Below are 27,464 nucleotides of genomic sequence, written 5' to 3'. Positions count from 1 at the left end.
TTCTGCTGGACTGTTATTATCCATGGGTTAAATCTGTGGACCAATTTGGAGAGAATTGACAGCCTTTACTGTTTTGAGTTCTCTAATCCATGACGATGATGCGTCTCCTATTTAGTTTTTCTTTGATTTCTTTCAGTATACATCCTGTACTTGTTAGGTTTATACTTAAGAATTTTATTTTGGGGAGCGCTATTATAAATAGTATAGTTTCTTCAGTTTTGGTTTCCAGTTGTTGGTATATAGAAATTTGATTTTTTTGTGTGTGTTTAAACTTTGCACAATAAATGCACTTATAAGTTCTAAGTGTTTTTCTTCCAGATTTCTTGGGATTTTTTTTTTAAGATAATTATGTCATTTGTGAATAAGAACATTTTTATCTATTTCTATACAATTTGTGTGACTTTTCTTTCTTTTCCTTGTACTATTGACTTGACTGGGATGTTTGGTACAAAGTTGAATAGAAATGGTGACAGTAGCCATTCTTGCCTTGTTCCAGATCTTGGGGGAAAGCATTCAATTTTTCACCATTAAACTTGGTGTTAGCTGTAAGTTTTTTATAGTTACTTCTTGAAGTTTCTTTATTGCTAGGTTGCTAAGAGTTTCTTTTTAATCATGAATGGATGTTGAATTTTGTCATATGCTTTTTCTGCATCAATTGATTTGATCATGTGATTTTTCTTCTTTTGCCTGTTTATGTGGTAGATTACATTGGTTGACTTTGTCATTGGTCGATCATGATGTATAATTCTTCCTATAGGTTTCTGTAGGTTGCTGAGGCTTCCGAGGTGGTGCTTAGTGGCAAAGAACACGCCTGCCAGTGCAGGAGACATAAGAGGCACAGGTTTGATTCCTCGGTGGGGAGATCCCCAGTAGGAGGACATGGCAACGCACTCCATATTCTTGCCTGGAGAATCCCATGGACAGAGAAGCGTAGCAGGCTGTATAGTCCATGGGGTTGCAAAGACTCAAGAGATGACTGAAACGACTTAGCACATACAGGTTTCTAGAACAGGTTGTTTTATTTGCTAATATTTTGTTGAGGATTTTGATATTTTTACTCATGAGTGATACTGCTCTCTATTTTCTTTTTCTGTACTGTCCTTGCAGTGTAATTCTTACACTACCTACCTGGGATCAGGTCAGATTTAACAGGTTAGGGGCACTGTCCTCCACAAAATGCCTCATTTAAGAGTGTCCACAGTGTCCAGGCCATTTGTGCTTCTAACCAATTGGCTACAAATTGGGGGTTCCCACTGTTCCCTTAGATTTGCCAGAACAGCTCACAGAATTCAGAAAAGTGCTTTACTTAGGATTGTAAACGTGCACTTAGTTTTATTAGAAAGGATGCAAATCAGGACAGTCTAAGAGTCCCTTGGGGTGAGCTCTGGCAGAGCCCCAGTTGCAAAGCTTTCGTGGCTTTAGGATGCACCACCCTCTGCCACGTCAGTGTGTATCACCAACCAGGGAAACTCACCCCCAGCTTCGGGTGTCCAGGGTTTTTGTCGGGGCTTCATTTCATGGGCATGATTGATTGTGTAGCCACACGATTGAACCCGGTCTGCAGTCATGAGATCACATGACTGATCTTAGTTGATCTTTCCAGTGTGACTAGCAGCTATCCTGAAACTGCCCTTAGGCCAATCATGAATAAAATGGATACTCCTTTGAGACTTCCACTGCAGAGGTCATGGGTTCAATCCCTGGTTGGGAACCAAGATCCTGCATGTGGCACAGTGCAGGCCCCGCTTGCACCCCGCCCCCCTCCAAAAAAGATACTCCTTTAACTGGGAAATTCCAAGGGGTTAGAGACTTTCTTCCTTCCAGCACTAGGGACAAAACCTAGCCAAATTGTTAATTATACAGCAGTCCGGTTTTCTCATCAGGTTAATACTGACTTCATAAAATGAATTGAAAAGTGTTCTCTCCTGTTCCATTTTCTGAAGGAGAGTGTAGAGAATTGGTGTCCGTTTTTCTGTATTTGGTAGAATTCTCCAGTGAAAACATCTGGTCCTGGAGATTTCATTTGTGGTTGTTTTTAAACTAGAAATTCAGTATCTTTAACAGTTGGAGAGCTATTCAAATTATTTCATATTGGGTGAGTTGTGGTAGTTTGTACCTTTTTGAGAAATTGGTCTGTTTGATCTCAGTTGTTGAATTTACACGTATAGAGTTGTTTGTGCTAATCCCTTTAATGTCTGGTGTTTGTAGTGATACTCTTATTTTTGGATTCTGGTGGTAATTTGCGTCTTTTTTTGTTTCAGTCTTGCTGGAGGTTTTAATTAAATCTTTTCAGAGAACCAGCTTTTTCATTCATTTTTTTCTATTGTTTTTCTGTTTTCAATTTCATTGATTTCTTCATATCTTCATTTCTTTCAGCTGTGAAAGTGAAGTGATGACAGTTGGGTTTAGGTTTATTCTGCTTCTCCTTAAGGTGAGAGGTGAGATTTGAGAACTTTTCTCTATTACAAAAATGCTGAAGTTGATTGGCAAGAATACTTAAGTTCTACTCTTAGCAGATTTACACTATATAGTGTTATCAGCTGTATTTACCTCATTATATATTAGGTCTTGATACTTCATTCATCTTATGACTGCAAATTTGTACCCTTTTACCAAGCTTTCCCTCTTTGCCTCAGCCCTTGGCAGCCACCTGTAATTGTGGCTCATCTCTGTGAGTTCAGTATTTTTTCCACATGTAAGTGATCCTGTGCAATATTGGTCTTTCTCTGTCTGGCTTATTTCACTTAGCATGTGCCTTCCAGCTTTATTCATGTTGTTGCAAAGCTGAATGATACTTTATTGTATTTATATGCCATGTCTTTTTCGTCTATTTATCTGTTGATGGACAGACACTTAGGTTGTTTCTATATCTTAGCTGTTACAAGTAATATGAACTTGGAGAACAGATACCTCTTTGAGATAATGATTTTGTTTCCTTTGGATGTATACCCAGAAGTAGAATTGCTGGATCATACGATAATTCCATTTTTAATTTCTTGAGGAACCTTCATACTGTTTGCCTAGTCACTGTACCAGTTTGCGTTCCCACCTACAGTATACGGGGTTTCCTTTTCTCTGCTTCCTTGCCAGCATTTGTTATCAGTTGTAGTTTTGATAATGGACACCATAACAGATATGAAGTAATATCTCATTGTGATTTTGATGATCACATTTGATTGACCAGTGATATTGAGCACCTTTTCTCTTACTTGTAGGCGGTATGTCTTCTTTGGAAAAATTTCTATTCAGGTCTTGTGCCCATTTTAATTGAATTGTCTGTTTTTTTGTTGTTGAGTTGTATGAGTTCCTTGTCTATTTTGGATATTAAATCCTTATCAGGTAAGTGATTTGTGACTATTTTCTCCCATTCCATAGGTTGCTTTCATTTTATTGATGGTTTCCTTTGCTCTGCAGAAGCTTCTTAGTTTCATATAGTCTCACTTTTTTATCTTGCTTTTGTTGCCTTTGCAACAAAATTCAGTGTCAAATTCAAAAAATCATTGATGAGGCCAATGTCGAGAAGCTTACTCTTTGTTTTCTTCTAGGAATTTGATAGTTTCATGTCTTCTGTTTGTCTTTAATCCATTTTGAGTTGATTTTTGTGTATGGTGTTAAGACAAGGGTCCAGCTTCATTCTTCTTGAATATGGTTCACCAGGTTTTCCCAATACCAGTTACTTGAAGAGACTATTCCTTTCCCCACTGTATATTCTTGGATCCTTGTAGAAGATTCATTAACCATAGTTTATGAATGGGTTTATTTCTGGAGCCTGAATTCTGTTTCTTTGATCTGTGTGTCTGTTTTTATGCCAATGCCATACTTCTTTGGATTACTATGGCTTTATAATATAGTTTGAGTTCAGGAAATATGATGATTCCAGCTTTGTTCTTCGTTCTCAAGATTGCTTTGGCTAGTCAGGGTCTTTTGTGAGTCCATACGTATTTCAGGATTGTCTTCTTCTTCTGTGAAAAACGCCATTAGAATTTTGATAGACATTGTATTGACTCTGTGGATTGCTTTGGGTAGTGTGGACATTTTAATGATATTTAATTTTTTCTGTTCATGAATGTGGAGTATCTTTTTGTTGGTTTGTGTTCAGTTTCTTTTATCAGTGTCTTACAGTTTTCAGTGTATGGATCTTTCACCTCCTTGATTATTGTATTTTTTGAGGTCATTGTAAATGGGGTTGATTTCTTAGAAAATTCTCTTTCAGATAATTCATTGTTGGTGTATAGAAATGCAGCTAACTTCTGAATATTGATTTTTGTACCCTGCAACTACTGATTTCTTTTATTAGTTCTGGCAGTTCTTGGGTGGAATCTTTGGGATTATCTATATATAAGAGCGTGTCATCTGGAAATGAACAATTTTACTTCTTCCTTTTCATTTTGGATGCCCTTTATTAATGTCGTTTTCTTGCCTGTTACCTCTAGCTTAGGGTTTCCAGTACTATGTTGAATGGAGTTGGCAAGAAAGGGTATCCTTATCTTATTTTTGAGCTTAGAGGAAAAGCTTTTCACCATTGATTATGATGTTAGTTGGGGGCTTATAATATATGGTCTTTATTATGTTGAGTACATTCCTTCTATATCCACTTTCTTGAGTTCTTACCATGAAAGAATGTTGAATTTTGTCCATTTTTTCCTGCATGTCTTGAAATGATATGGCTTTTATCTTTCATCTTGTTAATGTGATATGTCTTACAGATTTTGGTATGTTGAACTATCGTTGCATCCCATGAATAACTTCCACTTGATCTTCTTTTCTAATGTAAACATTTACAACTATAAATCTCCCTCTCAGTACATTTTAGCTGTGTTCCACAAATGTATTTGTTGTAGTTTTGCTTTTATTTAGTTTCTGTATTTTTAAAATTTCACTCTGGACTTCTTGACCCTTAGATTGTTTAGAAGTGTATTACTTAATTTCCAGGTGTTTGGAAAATTTACTGTTATCCCCATTCATTTCTAGTTTTATTCCATTGTGGCCAGACAATATATTCTGTATAATTTCTGTTCTAAATTTGTCGAAGTTTATTTTATGACCTAGAATATGGAGTGTCTTGGTGAATATTTATGGGCATTTGAAAAGAATGTATTCTGTTTTTGAGGAGAGTGTTCTATAAGTTCAGATCCTGTTGATTAATGGTATTGTTTAGTTCTGTATCTTTGAAGTTTTTGTCTAGTAGTTCTGCTGTGAGTCGGGTGTTGAAGTCTTCAATTGATACTGTAGATTTTGTTGTTGCATGCGCATGTAGGATTGCTGTGTGTTCTTGTATTGGACTCTCTTACCATTATGTAATGTATGTCCTTTGTTCCTGGTCATTTTCTTTTTTGTTCTGTCAGTACTTTGTCTGGTATTGATATAATCATTCCTGCTGTCTTTCAGTTAGAGTTGATATGGTATATCTTTTGTATTCATTTACTGTTAACCTACTTGTATCATCATATTTGAAGTAGTTTGATGTAGATAGCATATAGTTAGTTCATACTTTTTGAATCTAGTCTGCCAAACTGTCTTTAATTGTTATGTTTAGACCATTTACATTTAATGTAATACTGTTATGGTAGAACTTAATTCTGCCTTTTATTTTTGCTTTTTGTTATTCCTTCTTTTTTTTTTTTTTTTCCCCCTGTGTGTCACTTTTCCTGCCTTCATGTGGGTTGCTTGAACAGATTTTTAGAATTCCATTTCAGTTTTTCTTTCAGTTGAACTTATAGGGTAGATCTAGTGGTGACAGCTTTCTTTTCTCTTTTTCTGGGAAGATTTTGGTTTTACCTTCATTGATAGTTTCACTGAATATGGAACCCTGGGTGACAGTTCTTTGCTTTCAGCTCTTGAAAATGTGACACTGCCTTCAAATACTGGCCTCCCTAGTTTCTGATGAGAAATCCACTGTCATTTGAATCATGTTCCTCTGCAGATAATATGTCTTTTTTTTTTAGCCTGCTTTAAAGATTTTTTCTTTGTATTTAATTTTGTAAAGTTTGATTATGATACATTTTGGCATGGGTTCCTTTTAATCCCTATCCTGTTTGGATTTGGTTAGCTTCTTGAATCTATGGTTTGCACATTTTGCCACATTTGGAAGATTTCATCCTTGGCTTCTTCATATACAGTTGAGCCTTGAACATTGTGGGGGCTGGGGCACCAGTCTCTTCACTGCTGTGTGCAGGCATCTTTATGTGTGGCTTTATAGTCAGTCCTTTGTATCCACAGTTCCCTGTTCATGGATTTAACAAAACATGGATAGTGTAGTACCGTAGCATTTATTGGAAAAAAAAAAAATTTGCATATAAGTGAACCTGTGCAGTTCAAGCTCATGTTGTTCCGTGGTTATCTGTACTCTTTTGGCCCCCTCCTGTGTTTTTGTTTTAAATGATGGCCACTTTAAAATCCTGGTGGTGTGTGTTTGTGTGAGTCACTCAAGTTATGTCCGGCTCCTTTGCAACCCCATGGATTGTAGCCTGCCGGGCTCTTCTGTCCATGGAATTCTCCAGGCAAGAATACTGAAGTGGGTAGCCAGTCCTTTCTTCAGGGGAGCTTCCTGACCCAGAGATTGAACTCCAGTCTCTCTGTTCAGGCAGATTCTCTTTGGAATCTGAGCCACCAGGGAAGCCCTAAATTCTGATAGATAAGTCAAATATCTGTGTCACTTGGGATTGGCACCTGTCAATTCTATTTGCTCATTGAAGTTAATTTAAGATTTTCCTGGTATTCGGTATGATGGATGATTTTCAGTTGTATTCTGGGTGTTTCTGTGTTATGTTGTGAGATTCTGGATCCTGTGTAAGGCTCGCTTTGCAGTGCCCCAGTTTAGGTGTAGTGTACACAGGTTCAGGCAGCACCAGAGTAGATGAAAACAAAGGGCCTGCTTACACTGTCTAGTTGCTGCTGGGCTGGGAGTTGAAATTCAGCTCTCCCTCACTGGACCCTTGTGACACTATCCCTGTTGGGAAGGAGGATTGCCAAGCTAGCATCACCGTGCATCGCTTCATCCTGCCTTTTTGCTGTCTTGTGGGATTGGGAGTTTAACTGCCCCACTGACATCACCTTAGTGGGAAAAGCTCAGGGTCACTTGTCCTGCCTCACTGACACCAGATGGGACCATAAGTCCAACTTGGCTCACTGGCACTGCAGGTGTAGTTTTTTCCTTTAGTCTTTGGTTAAAATTGGGCACATACTAACAGAAAGTTTTCTGTTCTGTTGGCTGCTTTTCCCTGTCCTTTGGCTAGAGAGACAGGGCTTTTCTTGAGGGTGTTTTTTGTTTGTTTTTGATATGTGCCTGTTGGCAGTTACAGGTTGGAGGCTTCTTCAGCATGCCATTAAGGATGTATGGGAGACTCAGAGAAACCCAGGGAGTTCACTGTGCTGCTCCGGAAGTCCCAGGGTCCCTGAGGCATTTTGCCTTCTTTGTACCATTCAGTCTTCCTTTGTGTGTTGTATTACGTACCCTAGGATTTTTTAGTTGTAAGTGGGAGAACTGGCAAGGAATAGGGCTTACTCTGTCTTGGCCAAAACAAATGATCTGTGAGTCTTTTTTCTTAATAATTGTGAAAAATAGACATATCATAAAATTTTTCATCTTAACCTTTTTTTTTGTTTTGTTTTTGGTTGCACTACACAGCTTGCAGGACCTTAAGTTCGCTGACCTGGGATTGACTCCTGGGCCACAGCAGTGAAGCACCAAGTCCTAACCCTAGACCACCAGGGAACTCTCCATCTTAGCCATTTTTAAGTGTGGTACAGTTAGATAATCTTAAGTACATTCACATTGTTGTGCAGCTCATCTCCAGAATTTTCTTCATCTTGCAAAACTAATGCTTATTACTACTGAACAGATTTTCCACTCTGCCTCCTTTCCCCCAGTCCCCGGCAGCTATTGTTTATTCTGCTTTCTGTCTTTATGAATTTGATTACTCTAGGTTCTTCTTATGAATGAACTCATACAGTATTTGTCTTTTTATGAGTGGTTTATTTCACAAAGCGCAACATCTTCAAGGTTAATCCATGTTTGTAGCACATGTCAGAATTTCCTTCCTTTATCAGGCGTAATAATGGTCCACTGTATGTGCAGTTGACCCTTAAAACAACATAGGTTTGAACTACAAGAGTCCACATATACGTGGTTTTTTACCATTGGTAAATACTACAGACCTACATGAGCCATAGTTGGTTGAACCTACAGATTTGGAACCACGGATAGGGACGAATCGTAGGTCTGGAAGAATTACAGCTACGTCAGTCAACTTATCTGACTCTAAGTTGCTTGTAAATTTTCCACTGAGTGGAGAAAGTTGGTGCCCCTAACCCCTCAATTGCTCATAGGGTCAACCACATTCTGCTTATCCCTTCATCGGTTGATGAAACTTGGGTTGCTTCCACATTTTGGTTATTGTGAATAATGCTCCTGTGAACCTGGATGTACAAATATTTAAGACCCTGCTTTTAATTCTTTGGGGTATATACTCCGGAGTGAAATTACTCGGTCATATTATATTTTAAGTGTTTTGAGGGATTGTCATACTGTTTTCAGTAAGCAGCTATACCAGTTTATATTCCCCCAAACAGTGCACAAGGAGTTCAATTTCTCCACCTCCTCACCTCTTGCTCCCTTTTTTTTTTTTTTTTTTGACAGTAGCCATTCTGATGGCTGTGAAGTGGTATCTCATTGGGGTTTCTATTTGCGTTTGCCTGATGATTAGTGATGTCGAGCATCTTTTCATGTTCTGGTTGGCCATTTGTCTTTGGAGAAATGTCTGTTCAAGTCCTTTGCCCACTTTTAAGTCAGAGTTTTGGTTGTTGAAGTTCTTTATATATTCTGGGTATTAACTCTTAAATAAATGATTTGCAAATATTCTCTCCCATTCCTTAAACTACTTCTTCACTCTCTTGATTATACTATTTGATGCACAGTTTTTAGTTTTTATGTAGTCTAATTTATTTTTACTTTTGTTTCCTGTGCTTTTGGTATCATATCCAACAACTCATTGCCAAATCCAGTGTCATGAAGCTTTTCCTTTATATTTTTTTCTATGAGTTTTAGCTTTTACATTTAGATATTTGATCCATTTTGAGTTAATTTCTGCATATGGTATAAGGTAAGAGTTCATATATTTGTCTCTTTTAACATCAGTCTTAGTTTTAGAAAGATAATAAAAGCCTTTAATAGTAGAAGTTGTTAATAAGCACAAAATTCTAAACAAACTTGAGTTGCTTGGTTATTAGATGTCTCTCTTTTTAACTTTGGTGACCTCCTAAGGCTTTCTGCAGTAATGCACACAAATGTAGTTCTTTTACTTAAGCTACTCTTTTATAAAAATAATATTACTGTTTAAATTGTCTATGGTAGCCATGAGTATTGTATAAAAAAGCAGAAAAACAAGTATCATAGAATAAGAGAGAAGGACCAGCATTCTCCTTTTGTTTTTTTTTTGTTTTTTTTTTTAATAGTGTTCAGCTAGATTTCATGGTATGCTGGAAAAAAACCCGGATAGGCAATTTTTAATCTGGATTTTGTTATTAGCTCTGAGACCAAGTTGTCAAGTTTCTTTGGATCTCTTTTGTTCATCTGTAGTGCCTCCTTCATAGTTACAGAATTAAATGAGATAGTATATATAGTCAATAAATGTGAAGTTCTTACCCCCTATATTGTGATTTTCGAAGAATGTATATACAATTTATTTACAAAACTAAGTATCTGCATAATATTAAAATAGTTGTTTAAGTCATTTGAGTTTAAGTCATTGAGTTTTCAAAGTAAAGTGACAGTTACCCTTTACTATTATAGAAGAGAGTCTATTGAGCTTATTAACTCTTATAACACTTATAACTCGTATACCGTCCACCATATATATTATACTTTAATAAAAAGATTACTCTAAAAATATTCTACAGTATAGTGTTAACTAGATTTATATCTATATTGTGGGATCATGGTTGGTGTTTTTTTTCTTCTTTATACTTTCCTATATTTTCCAGATTTTTTGAACTGATCATGGTTACTTTTAAAATTATGTTTTAAAAGACATTTTAAAGGTAACTTCATACTGAAGTGTTTATAGATTAAATGGTATGCCTGGAATTTGTGTACCATTGAACTGAACTCATTGGGGAGGGGAGCATGAAGTGGGTGGAGGGTATAAATGGAGTATGGTCATTGTTGAAGGTAGATAATGGGACACGGGGATTTGGTATATTATCCTCTACTGTCAAATGTGTTTGGAATTTTCAGTAATAAAATTTTTTTTTAATTGTTAAAATGAAAGAGTACACTGTGAAATGGGAGACTTAAAAAGGACTCAAGAATAAGATGATTTTCTTTTTTCCAAGAAGAGCAATTTGTTTTATCTCAAAGTTGCTCTGTGACATGTGGGATCTTCCCTGATCAGGGATCAAACCCATGTCTCCTGCACTAGCATGTGGATTTGTTACCGCTGAATCACCAGGAAAGCCCCAATCCACTCTTTTTTACATTTTTTTCCCATTTAGGTCATTACAGAGAATTGAGTTACAGTTACCTGTGCTAGGTCCTGACTAGCTATTTTATATGTAATAAAGGACCATAACTTTCTTCAGTTCTCTAAAGGCTAAGAGAGGTGAGGAAACTGCAGAAGAAAAGGTTGACGCTGGCAAAGATTGGTTCATGAGGGTTAAGAAAAGAAGCTGTCCCTAGAACATGAAAGGGCAAGGAGAAGCAGGAAGTGCTGCTGTAGAAGCTGCAGAAGTTTCCAGAAGATCTAGCTAAGATCACTAATGAGGGTGGCTGCCCTAAAAAGCAACTTTTCAGTATCAGTGAAACAGCCTTGTATTTCAGTATCAATGAAACAGCGAAACCATAACCACTGGATCACCAGGGGATTCCCCCAAAGTATTTTTTAATTAGAGTATGGACATGTTTTTAAGGCATAACGCTATTATGGCACACTTAATAGATAAAGTGTATAAACATAACTTTTATAGGCCCTGGGATGCCATCTAGGACTTTCATAGCTAGAGAGGAGAAGTCAGTGCCTGGTTTCAAGGCATTGAAAGACAGGCTGACTCTCTAGTTAGGGGCTAATTAATGCAGCTGGTGACTTTAAGTTGAAGCCAGTGTTTATTTGCCATTATGAAAGCCCTAAGCACCCTTAAGAATCATGCTAAGACTCTTCTGCCTGTGCTCGGTCAATGCAGCAACAAAGCCTGGGTGATAGCATATCTGTTTACAGCAGGGTTACTGAATATTTTAAGCCCACTGTTGAGACCTACTGGTTAGACAAAAGATTCCTTTCAAAGTATTTCTATTCACTGACAGTATTCCTGGTCACCAAAGAGCTCTGTTGCAGATGTACAACGAGATTCATGTTTTCATGCCTGTTAATAACACATTATCCATTCTGCAGCCCACAGATCAAGAAGTAATTTCCACTTTCAAGTCTTATTAATGAAGAAATATATTTTGTAAGGCTATACCTGCCATAATAGTGATTCCTTTGATGTTTCTGGGCAGAGTAAATGAAAACCTCTGGAAATGGTCCACTATTCTAAATGCCATTAACATTTGATTCATGGGAGCAGATCAAATACCAACATTAACAGGAGATTGGAAGAAGTTGATTTCAACCCTCATGAGTGACTTTAAGGAGTTTGAGGGTTCATTGGAGGAAGTAACTGCAGATGTGGTAGAAATAGCAAGAGTAGTACAATTAAAAATGGAGCATGAAGATGTGACTGAATTGCTGCAGTCTGTGATAAAGCTTTAACAGATGAGCTGCTTTTTATGGATGAGCAAAAGAAAGTAGTTTGTTTAGGTGTAATCTATTCCTGGTGAAGATGCTGTGAAGATTATTGGAATGACAACAAAGGATTTAGAATATAACATAAATTTCGTTGATTTTGAATCTGCAGCAGCAGATTTTGAGAGGATTGACTCCAATTTTGAAAGTTCTGCTGTGAGTAAAACACTGTAAAATAGCATTGCATGCTACAGAGAAACTGTTCCTGAAGGAACAATCAGTTGATGTGGCAGACTTCATTGATGTCTTATTTTAAGAAATTGCCATAGCAACCCCCACCCTCATCAGTCAGCAGCCATCAACTCCAAGGCAAGACCCTCCACAAGGTGAAGGTTTGAATGATTGATAGTATTTTTTAGCAATAAAATATTTTTTGTCTTGTTTTGGGAGGGGCAGCGCCACACCACCTGGCTTTCAGGATCTTAGTTCCCAGACCAGGGATGGAACCTGTGCCTGTGCATTGAAAGCACGAAACCATAACCACTGGATCACCAGGGGATTCCCTCAAAGTATTTTTTAATTAGAGTATGGGCATGTTTTTAAGGCATAATGCTATTATGGCACACTGAATAGATTGCAGTATAGTAAAAACATAACTTTTATAGGCCCTGGAAACCAAACATTTGTGTGCCTTTATTGTGATACTTGCTGTTTTGCAGTGGTCTGGGACTGAACCCTCCAGGATCTCTGAGATATGCTTGTATACATTTATGAAATGCTTTCATAAAATCAAGCTTGGGTGGTTGCCTGCTGCTGCTGCTAAGTCACTTCAGTCGTGTCCAGCTCTATGTGACCCCATAGACGGCAGCCCACCAGGCTCCCCCATCCCTGGGATTCTTCAAGCAAGAACACTGGAGTGGGTTGCCATGTCCTTCTCCAGTGCATGAAAGTGGAAAGTGAAAAGTGAAAGTGAAGTCTCTCAGTCGTGTCCGACTCTTAGCGACCCCATGGACTGCAGCCAACCAGGCTCCTCCGTCCATGGGATTTTCCCGGCAAGAGGACTGGAGTGGGCTGCCATTGCCTTCTCCGTCACACTTCCTAGATGCTCCTAGATGCTCATTCTTATGAGTGGTTGTTTAGTTGCTAAGTCGTGTCCAACACTTTTGTGACCCCACGGACCGTAGCCCGTCAGGCTCCTCTGTCCATGGGATATCCAATGCAAGAATACTAGAGTGCATTTCCATTTCCACTAGAGTGCACTTCCCCAGGGCATCTTGCCTAACCCAGGGATCAAACCCCTGTCTCCTGCATTGGCAGGCAGATTCTTTACTGCTGAGCCACTGGGGAAGCCCCATTCTTACGAGATAGAAATCTAAATATTATTTTGCCTGTTTGAAAAGTCTATAAACTCAAGTTTAGAAAGGTCATACAGTGGCAGACCTGGGGTTTGACTCTCAATCTTTTGGGGCTTCTAACCCATTTCTTGCTACTGTATTTTGCTTATGCAGCCAAGTTGAAATAGAACTCAAGGCCCTGACTTACACAAGTGCAGTATTCTTTCCATGATCCCATAGGTGTGGCTTCTGCATATCTTCCTTTGAGCAGAATCTATGAAATGTCGATTGTTTATTTACCAGTAGGGATGTTAACACTGAGAACAATAACTGTTCTTGTTGATTTTCACTGTAGCCACTGCAAGTTGTTGATCGAAGATGGCCGCTGCATTCCTTTCTGTCCAAATATTTAGTTCTGTTAAAGGACCATGTTCATAATTCATGATTTCACTAAGAGTTTATTTTGTCTTAGTTTTCTTTAAATTTGGCTTACCTATATTTATGCCTTTAGTGTCATTAGACAGGCACTTGATCTGAATTCTATTGAGATTTTTTATTTTGTATTTTATGCATGAAGCCTGGAAATGGAAAGAATTATTGAGTTGAAATATTTACTATTCAAATTACATTTCTAATTTTGATTTTCAAAATATGATTTTTTTTCTATTTCTGAATTAACAGGCAGCACAGTGTTTTTTGTTTTGTTAGAACTTGTATGGGCACATTGAAAAATTATAAAAATAGTATTGTTCTAAAGTTAATATTCTTTTTAAATTAATATGTCATTGAAATTTAGTCCTTTGATTTAGGCTTATTCCATAGCAAAGTCATACTTAAATCATTCTAAATCCTTCTTGTCATCTTGGGTAAGTCACTTCAGGTTTTTTATTCAGGTTATTTAATCTGTAAAATGGACATGTTGGCAGTACTGTCTGCTGTTCTAAGAATTAATATGTATGTAGAACTTGGTAAATTGTAACATGCTACACAAATACAAGATATTTTTGTTGTTTATTAGACTTGTTTGTATTTGTGTGATTTTGGTGAGCTAATCAATTTTCATTATCTTAGAAGACATTTCTCATTAATCTCGGTTTTATTGATGTACCACACATTGAAGAAACAGTTTCAGTCTATTAGAATTTTTCATTCCTAGTTTTAGGTTATTTACCATGGAAAATTTACTTAAGTACATTAGAGAAGTTAAATTTCAGTAGTATGCCATGTCTGCAGGGAATGTTCCAAAATCCCCAGTGGATGCTTGGAACAGTGGGTAGCTATTAAACCATCTGTATACTGTGTTTTTACCTAAACATATATACCTATGATACAGTTTAAGTACAGTAAATTATGAACAATTAACGTAGAACAATTAAAGCAATACAGGTAATAAGATTAGTAAATATGGTCTCTTTCTCTAAATATATCTTGTGAAAATTTAATGCCTTTTCCATCTTAACTAAGCACTTAACACACTATGGCTGTAACTTTTGCAGTTTGAGGTGTGACAGCAAAATTAACACAAATTTCTTTTTCTTTCTTCACAATTTTGTGTGTAGAAGGTTCGTTTTTACCAAATATCGTAGCAACCTCAGCCTTCAGGTTTTTTTCTTTCCTTATTACGTCAAGAATTACACCTTTTCACTTAAAGAAAGCACGTTTAGTTATGTGCACGTGTGCTCAGCTGTGTCCTACTCTTTGTGACCCCATGGACTATAGCCCGCCCGGTTCTTCTGTCCATGGGATTTCTCGGGAGAGATTACTGGGTTGCCATTTCCTCCTCCAGGGGATCTTCCCAATGTAGGAACCGAACCCACATCTCTTGCTTCTAGGGATCAAACCTATGTCCCTTACATCTCCTGCGTTGGGAAGATGGGAAGCCCAAAAGAAAGCACTTTAAGTGAAGCTAAAACTATTCTTTACCAGCATCACTGCTCTTGCACTTTGGGGCCATTTTTCCGTCACATACGGGTTACTTGAACACAGCACTGTGATACCATCTGTGACTGTTGATCCTGATAACCAAGAGCGATAATAAGTCAGAGCAGGAAACTCTGAAGAGATGGATGGTTCATGCCCTTAATGGGACCAAACAGGACCAAATGGTGTGGGTTAGCACAGGATTTCATCACACCGCTCCGCATGTCATGCAGTTTAAAACTTCTGTTTATATCTGGAATTTTCCATTTAATATTTTCAGACTGCAATTGACTGTGGGTAATTGAAATTTCAGAAAGGGAACCATGAAAGGGGGTCTACTGTATATGCAATCTTTGGCTAGAAATCAGGGTCTAAATTTAAAAGTTGTATAGTGCCTTTCTGTTACAAGTAATGAACAATCTTTTCAAACGTTAACTTTGGGAATTGTAAGTTTGAGTGATCGTAGGCTGACTGTCGGAGAAGGCAGTGGCAACCCACTCCAGTACTCTTGCCTGGAAAATCCCATGGACGGAGGAGCCTGGTGGGCTGCAGTCCATGGGGTCGCTAGAGTCGGACACGACTGAGAGACTTCACTTTCACTTTTCACTTTCATGCCTTGGAGAAGGAAATGGCAACCCACTCCAGTGTTCTTGCCTGGAGAATCCCAGGGACGGGGAAGTCTGGTGGGCTGCCCGTCTATGGGGTCGCAGAGTTGGACACGACTGAAGCGACTTAGCAGCAGCAGCAGGCTGACTGTGGCTCTTGTGTCCAGTTTTCATTTAAGTGGGAGCATCCCGTCTCTCCCCCTTAGGTGGCTTCTCCTGTTTTTTGGTGGCAATTTCACTTTACACCTTTATTCTGAAAATTCCACCAGTATTCAACCCATTGAGGACAGTTAGAATGTTTGCAGTCAGAATTTTGCCCTTCTTTTTGACACATCCTCCAGAACCATATTGGGCTTCCCAGGTAGCTCAGTGGGTCAAGAATCCTCCTGTCAATGCAGGAGACATGTGTTTGATCTCTGGGTCAGGAAGATCCCCTGGGGAAGGAAATGACAACCCACTCCAGTATTCTTGCCTGAAGAATTCCATGGACAGGGGAGCCTGGCAGGCTGTAATCACTGGGGTCACAAAAGAGCAGGACTCGACTTAGCGACTAAACACACATGCACACTGGAGCAATAGTATTAAATGGGGCTCTGCTGGCTTTCCGTGGAGAGGGCAGGATGAATGAAAATCTGTTCTTCTCCCTTCATATTTCAGAAAATAGCCACTCCTATCTAGTTCTGACTGTGATACAAAAACATATATTTGGGATTCAGCAGGAAATTTGGTAGTATAAAGGACTGCTCAGTTTGGTTTATGGTGCTTGTTTCCTTTTATAGAAGACTGCAAGGTAAATTTTAGGTTAGCTCAGGGCAAAATGATTACACATACATAATCAGTAAACTTTCTAAGCTGTGTAAGAGTACTTAAATTATTGCATTGATAGCTGTGTCAGTTTTTATTGTAAGCTATGGTGATTGATAAAATCTTACAGTATAAGATCTTTCTGCTGCTTTTAGATTGGAAGGAAGATGGTGGTGAGAGTAGTAGTGTAAGAAAAAGTTATCTTTCTGTTTTCTGGGTGCTAAAAAGAAACTTCAACTGGTCTTTTGTGTTAAATTACTTTGTACTTCATAGCTATCAATTATTTATATATGATTTAGTCATAATTTTGTAAATGAATTTTGCAGAGGACCTCCAAGTCCTGAGGAGGCTGCTAAATCTATTACAAGGGTAGAAGTCCAGGCTGCATTTTTATACCTGTTAACCACCTGGACTCCAGTTGCTCAGAATCCACTGGAACTTTCCACATTCCTGGCAGGTTTTCTTTTTGTGTGTGTGTGCTCCTCAGTTAGCTGTCTCTCCCATTTGCCAAAGTTATTTCAAATCCCAGTCTCCTCCCGCCTCCTTATCCCTTTCTAAGGAGGCCCAGTTACCTATTGCTGTATGATAAACCAGTCCAAGACTTAGTGGTGTGACTCAACAACCATTTGATTATGCTGAGAGTCTCTGTGTTCCAGGAATTCAGGTGAGCCATGTTGCTGCTCCACAGCATTGGGAGTCTCAGGTGAGAAGACACAAATGCTGGGGGAGACATGAATGACAGAGAACTGGAATCCTCGGGAGGCTTCTTCACTCAGCATGTCTGGTGCCTGGGCTGTGATGACTTGAAAGCTGGGCTCAACTGGTGTTGTTGACTGAACAACTTACATACAGCTTCCCGGTGGCTTGGACTTCCCACATCAGGGCCTTTGTGTTCCATGAGTGGGTGTCTGGAGACCCAGCATTCCAGGAGAATTGGTCAGGAGCTGCTTGGCCTTTTCTGACCTGAATCTTGGTGGTGGTCCCTGTCACTTCCACTGTATGCTATTCGTTAGGAATGAATTTCCGAGGCCAGCCATATGTAAGAAGGATGAAATTAGACTGTCTTCTCTTGGTGAGGTGTGCAAGGTCACTTTGCAGAAGGGCATGTGGGGGTGGAAAATAAAATAGTGACTATTTTTGAAAATACAGTCTTTCACGTTGTCTCTTGATCTTCAAATTCATATACCTGAGTGCCCGCTGAATACTGCCACTTGAACATCCCCATTGCTTAAAACAAGATACGACCAAAATTTTCCTCCTCTTCTCCCGTGCACCTTCACCCCAACTACTGCACAGGGAGAAAACTGTTTGGTGTCTAAATTAGTGGTACCTTTATTATCCAGTTAGGCAAGCCCCATCTTCTCTTCTTGCTCCTTCTCCTCCTAGATAAATGAGATTGTTTCATTGTTTTTCCTCCCACGATGTCCATGGAATCACATTTACTCATCCCTGGTGTCACAGCTTTTGTTCAAGCCATTATCTCTCTCTTTCGTAAATACTGTAACATTCTATTTAATGCCTGTATTTTTGTTTAATCCTTAACTATTTGAAATGTGATGCTAAAGTCATAGGATTGGCTTTGAAGAAGTAAACCTAACAGAATATATATACTTTGTTATTTTTCAAAGTGATCCCTTATATTTACGTAGTATTTTAGAAATGTTTTGTTTAAAATTGCTTACATGTATAGTCGTCTTTAGTCATTGTTGATCCAAATTACTGCTTTTAATTAATCCTATATCATCTTTATAGTCTGGGTTACAGACTTCTTTCAGAATCTAATGAGAGTTACATACTTTTTCTAAAACACTGCTTGCAAACTGACAATTTGCCATGGTTTGCAGAAGCACTGAAGTTAAGAACTTTTGTTTTGAGGTCACATACCATTCTTCATGCTTGGCTCCAAACCACTTGTGGTTAATTGGTGGTTAGAATTTGATTCCTTTTCTAGAGATTTTTTCCTTCTATGAGATTATTCATTTAAAAGAAGGAAGCAGGCAGGAAAGAACTGCAGGCAATGAATTCCACAAATATTTTTGAATACTGGCAGTATTATGATAATCGAAGCATAACCTCCCACAGTTACTGCTCTGAAGGAGACAGTACATTGGACGTGTAAGTTTTAATATGTTTATTACAAACTCTTCATTTGGCTTTGTCTTTCCTTAGATTGGGAGCTTCCCTGGTGGCTCAGATCGTAAAAAGTGTCTGCTTGCAATGCGGGAGATCCGGGTTTGATCCCTGAGTCGGGAAGATCCCCTGGAGAAGGAAATGGCAACCCACTCCAGTACTCTTGCCTGGAAAATCCCATGTATGGAGGAGCCTTGTAGGCTACAGTCCATGGGGTTGCAAAGAGTTGGACAAGATTGAACAACTTCATTTTCACTTTTCCTTAGATTGGGGCTTCCCTTGTGGCTCAGCTGGTAAAAAATCCACCTGCAATGTGGGAGACCCGGGTTCAACCCCTGGTTTGCGAATAACAGCTGGAGAAGGGAAAAGCTACCCACTCCAGTATTCTGGCCTAGAGAACTTCATGGACTGTATAGTCCATGGGATCACAAAGAGTCAAACACAACTGAGCAACTTTCACTTCACTTCCTTAAATTATCAATTTGCTTTGAGTAAGTGCTGTTGCTCTGTAAGCAGTAAGACAGTGATGTCATGAGAAGTGAAGTGATGTCATGAGAGGTAGATGTAAATCACATGTATCATACATATGCATTTTAATAGAATTTCTTGAAATCTGTATAAATGTCATTTTGAAGTTTATATTGTACTGTCAGTGGGGGAAAAGAAAACTGCTCAGCAAGTTGATGAAAATCATATTATGAGACAGAATATTGAATATACTTGGGGAACCAGGTACATAACTTGCATGTGATCAGCTGTTTTTTTTTTTTTTTTTTTTTTAATAAATCATTCTTTCCTGCTCATTAAACAAGTCCTGTGCCTTATTAACTGTTCTGGTAATTTAATGTACTTTGTTTGCAGTAACAATGTACCCGAAAGGAGTAAAACTTGTGTTTCTTTTAAAATACTTTAAAATCTATACTTTTTATGCTAATTTACACTGACCTATTTCCTCCAATTTTTAACCTTTTCCTTCTATATATAATATGGTGGTTGTTTCTAAGGTTTTAGAAACATTGTATAAAAATGGTTGTGAAAGGATAGGGCAAGTTAATGGCTAGAGAGACAATGAGTCCTGAAAGAATTTCAGTAATAAAGTGTTATGACTACATATTTAAAACAAACAAATCCAGCGTCTGGTTTTTGTCTTATTTCAGCTCAAGAGTGAGGACTTTTATTATCACGTCTGGTATTGTCTAGTTGCATCGTCTAGTGTTTCCAGAGCAATGTCAGAACTATTTTGCTGTTTGTGATCATCCTTGTAATGAGTCTGACTTTAATGGGAAAATGTTTCACAGTTAATTACCAAGTGGTTTTGAATTTGAGTATACTATTTCTTAATTTGATACTTTAGAATTTTGTTTCTTCTGGGTTTTTTTCCTTTAATAATTGAGAATTAATTAGTTTACAGTTGAGACTTGAACAGTGCAGATTTGAACTGCGTGAGTTCACATGTACATGGATATTTTTCAGTAGTAAATACTACAGTAGCACACAGTCCTTGGTAGGTTGAATCATGGATACAGAGGAACAGCAGAAGTGGAGGGCTGACTATAATTTAGCCTTCACCTTGTTCAAGGGTCAACTATACTTCTCGATTCTACTGTTGAAGGCCAACCTGAAGCAAACTCTCTTCAAGCCCTGATTCGTCAGAGAAGCAGTTTCCTTGAATGAGGTGTTACTAGGCATTTATTACAAGTTAAGAAATATGTTAGTCCATGTGAAACGTAATAGTGCTTATCCCATAATAAATACTCAATAACTATAGTTATTATTAATGGTATATTTGAATGCTTTTCTTACAAATTTCCTACAGGTTTAATCAATTAACCAGATTCCTCAATTATTAAATTTAAGGTTATTCTGTGACAGGTACAATTCCTCAAATTTACCTCATCTCTTATGGATATAAACAGCAAAAGGGGAAATTTCCCATTAAATTGGGCATGTGTATGTTATAGTGCCTTGTATAGTCGTAAGTAGAAAAATTGGTTAAATATCAACACATCTGTACATGATCAAGAATTTATAGCCCTGGCCTGATAATCGCCTTGAGATAATCCCAAGGGGGTATCTTGAGTAATTTTCCTCACCCACATGTGCCTTATATTTTGTCATTTGAATACAGTATACATATTATTCTGTTCTTAATATTAATGCCTCTGGTTAATGCAAATACTAACTTGACCCTCCTCCCCCAAGAAAAAACTACTTTGAGAAAAGGAAATGCTTTGAAAATTAGTAATCTGTAATTTGTACCTATTCTTGTGGTTGTTAATGTATGTTCTTCATAAGTCTTATAGAATTACATTATTTGTGTAAATTAATACATTTGGCAGCAACGGAGTTTTAATACCTAATTTTTTTTGAAATTGTATTCTTCCTGACATCTTGTAGAAGTTATAAATTAAAGCCTGTAATCAAATTAGTTAATGATCTTTCTCTTGTCAAGTTTTCTAATGTACACTTCTTTTCTTCCCCTGCCCCCAACCAGAGGAAATAAAAGCGGAAACTGAAAAGCAGAGGTTTGTGGGTTTTTTTTTCCTTCAGTAAAAATAATTTGCAAACTTATTAGTCTTGGCAAAATAATAATGTAATCATCTCTGTTTGGATGTGGCAGATTTTCTGTATGTGATCTTTATAATAAAATCAATTTTTAAAAAATGATTTTGAGAAATACTATAAACATAAATACAAAAAGATTTTATAAATAAGGGTATTTCTGAAATACCGTAAGATATGCTTTGTCTTTCCTTAAAGACTGATTCATGTTTAGAAAGATTACTAAATATTTAGTAACCTATATAATTTAAAAATTAATTGTTTAATTAAATAATTTTCTTGAGTTTAGTTATAGCTTTGATGACTAGCTTATGACCTGTAGCAAATCACTTAACTTCTCTGGGCTTTGGTTTCCTCATGAAATACGAGAAAATGAAGATTGGTTTAGCACAGTGCCTTTTAGAACTGGAATTAGAGTGAGAATATCATCAAGATGATGAATATGATATTCTAATCAAACTCTTCATTTTTCCTTTAGTCCTCCTCACGGAGAAGCAAAAGCTGGATCAAGCACCCTTCCACCAGTGAAATCAAAGACAAATTTTATTGAAGCAGACAAGTACTTCCTCCCCTTTGAATTGGCATGCCAGTCCAAATGTCCCCGCATAGTCAGTACATCTCTAGATTGTTTACAGGTATGTATAAAATGGCACTATGTAAAAACCCTCCAATTTGAATGTATTCCTATATATTACAGTTGATGAATAGCTCAGGCATTTTATGTGAAAGCCTTGATTATTCTTTTTGTGGTAAGAAACTAAATGGTTTCTTACACTCAAAGAAACAGTAGTTGCAAAAAGATGTTTCTAGGTTAAAGGTAATACAAATCATTAGTTAGCTTAGTGAGAGGCAGTGTTTTCTAAGGTTATTAATAATGAAAGTTAACCTGCTGGTGATTTTGCATATTTCATTATTTGCAGTGATTTTACTAGATGCTTGCTGTTTTATGTAAAGCAGTAGGTTAATATTAACAGTTCAATATTTATACTTACTACAAAACTTTAGCACTGACCTTTATTTATATCAGAAAATTCTTTTCTGTCTTCCTGTTTTACTTAACACACACAAACATGCGTGTGTGCACGTGTGTATGCAGATTCTCTTAGATATTTGTGAGACAAACCTCCAGAGAGAGAGTCCTTCTCTTTTCAGGTATTTTCACTGTTTGGGGATTATACCTTTTAAACTAACAGTTGAGTGGAAAAGATCATATCCATATGATTTGTTGTTAAGATAGGTTAAGGATAAGTTCATTTGATTTGTGGCCTTGTTTTCTCTGAAAAATTAAAATTATAATATCTAAGGCCTTTCTTCCAGGGTTGTAATGGTAATGATACATGAACAAATCTGTGATACATTGTGGCCAGTGTGTGGAAATTGGGTTTCAGCATATTCACAGATCCAATTTGGAAACAGATTTGGGTCGTTTGAGCGTGTTAAGATAGCTTTCACAAAAGCAGTATCAGTAATGTTTGGATAGAAGGCAGTGAGTTGTTACAACTCATCAGAGACAAGTTCTAAGGCCTGCCTTTGTCAAAGTATTGCCCGATGGTTTTGTTATCATTATTTTGCTGTTTTTGTGATTATTACAAGTGTAAATGATTTCACATGTTTATAGCTAATAAAGCTTTCTTCAGGAAAAGTTGGTATAGCCTTGACTTTTACTATATCTTAATATTTTTGTGTAAAAAGTTTAACATATAATCAATTTGTATATTATAATTTTAATGTGTATTTTATTAGTGTATATGTGTGTGTTTGTGTGTGTGTGTGTATATATATATATATACATATTAGCTTAATCAGGATCTTTATCTTTTTTCTTGGTTTCAGAAACTTATTGCTTATGGGCACTTGACTGGCAATGCTCCAGATAGTACAACACCAGGCAAAAAATTAATTGATAGAATTATTGAAACAATTTGTGGCTGTTTCCAAGGTCCTCAAACAGATGAAGGAGTTCAGTTACAAATAATAAAGGTAATTAATTATAAGAACTGAATTTGTTATTCATTATCTGTACTTTTTAAAATCAGAAGCCTTTTACCTTGACTTCCCTGGTGGCTCAGATGGTAAAGCATCTGCCTACAATGTGGGAGGCCCAAGTTTGATCCCTGGGTCGGGAAGATCCCCTGGAGAAGGGAATGGCAACCCACTCCAGTACTCTTACCTAGAAAATCCCGTGGACGGAGGAGCGCGGTAGGCTGCAGTCCATGGAGTCACAAAGAGTCGGACATGACTGAGCGACTTCGCATTCACTTTTACCTTGAGAGCATTGGGAAAAGTCATTTTTTGTGCTTTCCAGATAAGATAAAGTTCATTTGGGCTTTTTAGATTCTATTTCAGGGGACTTTATTATTAGATGCTGAGAGTTCACTAGGGGAAGACTCTTATTTTGAAGGTCCCAGTTTAGGCCCCCACAATCTTCCAGAGCTTTTCAGTTTCTGGCATGATCTATGTTTTGAGTTTTAGGGTCCCATGTGAAGGTCCCGTGACCCTTCTAGTTTCTTCTTCTCCTGTCATACCCCTTGTAGTCTGCTTTCTAGTCCCAGGCTTCACCATGTGAAACACTTGTGCACCAGTTTCCCTTTTTCCCTTGCACCTGTCAGTCTGCTGAACCTGCTCGGGTAATCCTGTCCTAGGTTTGTGCTCTGATACACCTGGATCATTAAACTCCTTTAAAGAAAAATCACTCATTTGTGTTTTCAGTCTGCTATGTAGATACTCAGTTTTTAATGTTACTGCTAATAGCAGTGGTGGTATGTTGATTTGTCAGCAAAATTCTCTTGTACTATTAGTACTTTAGTTTACATGTATAATGTGTTCCTTTACGTGTGGTTATCACCCCTCTGAGCTTTTCAGTCTCATAGCAGCATTCTCTTCATAAATCATAAAATATCTTGATTCTAAAAAAGCCACCCAAAAAAAAAATAAATAAAATAAAAAAAAAAAAAATAAATAAAAAAGCCACCCAGTCTGGCCTCTCATTTGCAGCTTCATGTCAGCTGTGGTTTGTTTAGTATGTGCTCAGTGCTGACCTACATGGCACTGAACAGCACGTTAATGGAAGGACAAAGATACGAGTCCTTGCTTTTGAGAAGTTGAGTAACATGTGACAGTACACATAAATTAAAGCTGTTTGTTTTATTGGAGGATTATTTTAAATGTTTTATTTTAAAGCAATTAAAACATTTATCTTCAACAATAACAACAGCACACTGAGTTCAGTCTAAAAGTTAGATCTCAGAAAAGTTTGAAAGTGAATAGGACACTATATATTCTGTAAAGTTGATGTTTAGCTCAACAGATACATCATATGAAGCATATATCTGTGCTATACTATGACAGTATTAATGTTGTGCATTTTAGTAGACTAAAATATTTCTGTTAAAATGACAACAGTTGATGATATATTTAAGGTAGGTAGAAACTCTTGTATACTTTACCTTAGAGTGGTAATGGTGTCTGAAAGTTAATTCTGATACAAAAATAGCCATGTATTTTTGTGCTGAAACTCTGGATATGAAAAATTGCTTTATCTTAGTTTTCTTTTTCTTTTTTTTTTTTTTAAGGCTTTACTAACTGCAGTAACATCTCAACACATAGAAATTCATGAAGGAACTGTACTGCAAGCTGTGAGAACATGTTACAATATATATCTAGCAAGCAAAAATCTCATCAATCAGACAACAGCCAAAGCTACTCTTACTCAGATGTTAAATGTTATCTTTGCACGCATGGAAAACCAAGCAGTAAGTATTAAAAAATGAGAGAGATGGTATAGAACACCACAGGCATCAACTATAGAAAAGATTTTGAAAAAATTATAATAAAATCTTTTGTGACTGTGCAGAAAATATCTTGTTTACAGTTTTATGTACTGGAGATCTGTGGTATTTTGTTTTGACTGGCTTACTGACTTGTTTGGTTTTGGATTAAAATGTTTTGTGTTTTTTTTCTCATCACAAATAGAATTTGAAAGATAGAGATTGATTGGCATCATCCTGATGGAAGTGTTTATGAATTGATATTTTTATTGCTCTCAAGCTTAGATCAGTGAATATAGTTAGAAGTTACCTAGTGTGATCTATTCTTATAGAAAATTATTCATTGAGCCTTTAAAAAGTGAAATAAATTTCTGTAGTAATGGAATATATTTGGGAAGGAAAGTAAGAGACCAGTAGCTAGAGAATCTTTTTTAATTGTTTAGGTCTTCATAATTGAAAACCAACTTCTGACTTTTTATTTTGAACTGATTTTAAACTTAAAAATTACAGAGGTATTTACAGAGATTCTCTTTATTCTGCTTTTCTTAATACCGATATCTTGCATAATCATATTACAATGTTGGGAAACAGGAATTCACACTGGTATAATACTATTAAGTACAGTAACCCTGATTACTTGCTTAAAGTGGTATCTTCCAGGTTCCTGTACTGAAAATTTATTCTTTTACATTTAATAAATATCTTGGAGATTCTTTCACACTCCCCCACACCCAGTTTGAGTATCCCTCAGTAGATCTTGTTGGCAACAGTTATTACTGCAGTGTTATCCTGGTACAGGTTTTTGTTTCTCTCTCCTTATATATTTATTAACCAGAGTTAATTCTCCTTTTGTATTTTTTCATTCAGTTTTTAATTTCTATCAGTCCGTATTCACGGGTGTTTATTCTGTGGTTTCTAATCTAATTCTGTTATTATTTTGTTGCCCCAAATATTCCAGCTTTGGCCTTCTGTCCTTTTTGACAAGCCCATGTCCTTTTTTGAGTACTTCTGGAATCTCAGGATATTCCAGGCTCATTTTGAATTTTTTCTGCTTTACGTCTGGAGTAGTAGACACATAAACAGGGAGCCCTGGCTCCTTTGAATGGTAATAGGAACCAAAGTCTGAGTGCTAGGTGTGTTCATTGCAGCTGGGTTGTTATTGCTTCCCTCTCAGTGGATTGAACTAGGAAATATATGTGTGCATACTAACTACCCGCCCTTCCCTACCTCCCCCACATCTGTATGTGACTACCCATCCGTATATATTAAAACTTATGTGTTCATACTGATACTTCTGATTCCAATACCACAGGGTTCATTGCAGCCTCCTCTCTTTATTTGTGACTTCTTCTCTCTATACAGTGAGATAAAAGGCTTTCATTTTCTGTGATACATTATTTGTTCAGGCCTATTACATACATACGATAGTTTTTGAATTGCTGACTCATTCCACTGTGAGAAGCAAATTTACTGGGTACATTATAACATTTATATTTGTTTTTTTTTTTTTGTCTTCAGCCTTATAGTATCTATCCATTTAGAATGGTTCCCAGAGTTACTTAGGTTAGTTCTTCTCTTCTCCATACTCTTCATTGGGATAATGTTATTACTTTATAATACAGTTAAGTTCATTTATTACTGCCTGTTTTCCATTTCAATACCCCTCACGTTCTGGTTTAATTGCTTGCTTATTTTTTAAGTAAATTAAACCCTACCGTGCCTTAAGAGTTAGAGATCTACAAAAGGTATTCTCATTCTTATCATGCCAGTCCTCTCCCTCCTGCCTTTCCACCTCTTGTATGTAGCTCATCTCTGGTTTTTGGTTTATCCTTCTGCATTTCTTGAGCACAAGAGAGCACATGTATGTATGGTTTCATATCACCTTTCTTACATGAAAGGTAGCATGCTGTATTAGTTATCTATCACTGCATAGCAGATCACCCCAAACTTCAGCTGCTTAAACCTCATAGTTTAGCTGCTCATCTCTTAAAGTCTCTGAGGGTCCAGAACCCGAGTGTCTTAGCTGGTGGCTGTGGCTTGGATTTCACAAGAGGTTGCAGTTAGTTGGCTGTGTGGATCACAGTATTAACTGGGGATGGGGTTATTTAAAGCCTTTACTGGGCTAGAGAATGAGAAGAAAGAGAAACAAGGCAGAAGCCATTATACATTGTCTGTCTCATGGTCTGAACTATCACCGAAACCACCCTGGCCTGGTGTGGGAGGAAACTCTACTGGGAAGAGAGGGTCGGAAATGGAGATGGTTGGTGGCCGTCCTAGGAAGACTGGCTTCCACACTGCTCTGGATACTCTTTCATACTTTACTTTTTTCAGGCAGCAGTATTTCCTGGAAAGCATTCCATGTCTGTCCTTAAAGAACTTCCTCATTCTTTTTGACAGATGGTATAGTACTCAAGGATGTACCGTAGTCTATTCAGTCACTCTTCCTGTGTTTTAGATTATTAGCATTGGATTATTGCTCATATTTTACAACCACAAAAAATAGTTTTGCTGCTTTTTGAAGAACCACTACAATATTGTAAAGTAATTAGCCTCCAATTAAAATAAATAAATTTATCACTTTTTAATGACTCGATCAGCAGATTATGCTGTTTTCTCTTTATGTTC

General features: G+C 37.3%; 1 protein-coding gene across 3 annotated transcripts in view; it reads left to right on the top strand.

The window, feature by feature from the left end:
* The window catches only part of ARFGEF1 (ADP ribosylation factor guanine nucleotide exchange factor 1), a 128,590-nt gene that overhangs the window by 24,743 nt on the left and 76,383 nt on the right, over positions 1-27,464 (top strand). For 2 of the 3 annotated variants that reach the window (NM_173997.3, XM_059893122.1), the window contains 4 exon segments: positions 21,005-21,035; positions 21,551-21,707; positions 22,906-23,052; positions 24,645-24,824. In NM_173997.3, coding sequence (NP_776422.2) covers positions 21,005-21,035; positions 21,551-21,707; positions 22,906-23,052; positions 24,645-24,824 — 515 coding nt within the window. 3 annotated transcript variants of the gene reach the window in all.

The sequence above is a fragment of the Bos taurus genome, chromosome 14 (assembly GCF_002263795.3).
Source record: "Bos taurus isolate L1 Dominette 01449 registration number 42190680 breed Hereford chromosome 14, ARS-UCD2.0, whole genome shotgun sequence".
Classification (NCBI taxonomy): domain Eukaryota; kingdom Metazoa; phylum Chordata; class Mammalia; order Artiodactyla; family Bovidae; genus Bos; species Bos taurus.
This window is presented reverse-complemented; position numbering and strand designations above follow the sequence as displayed.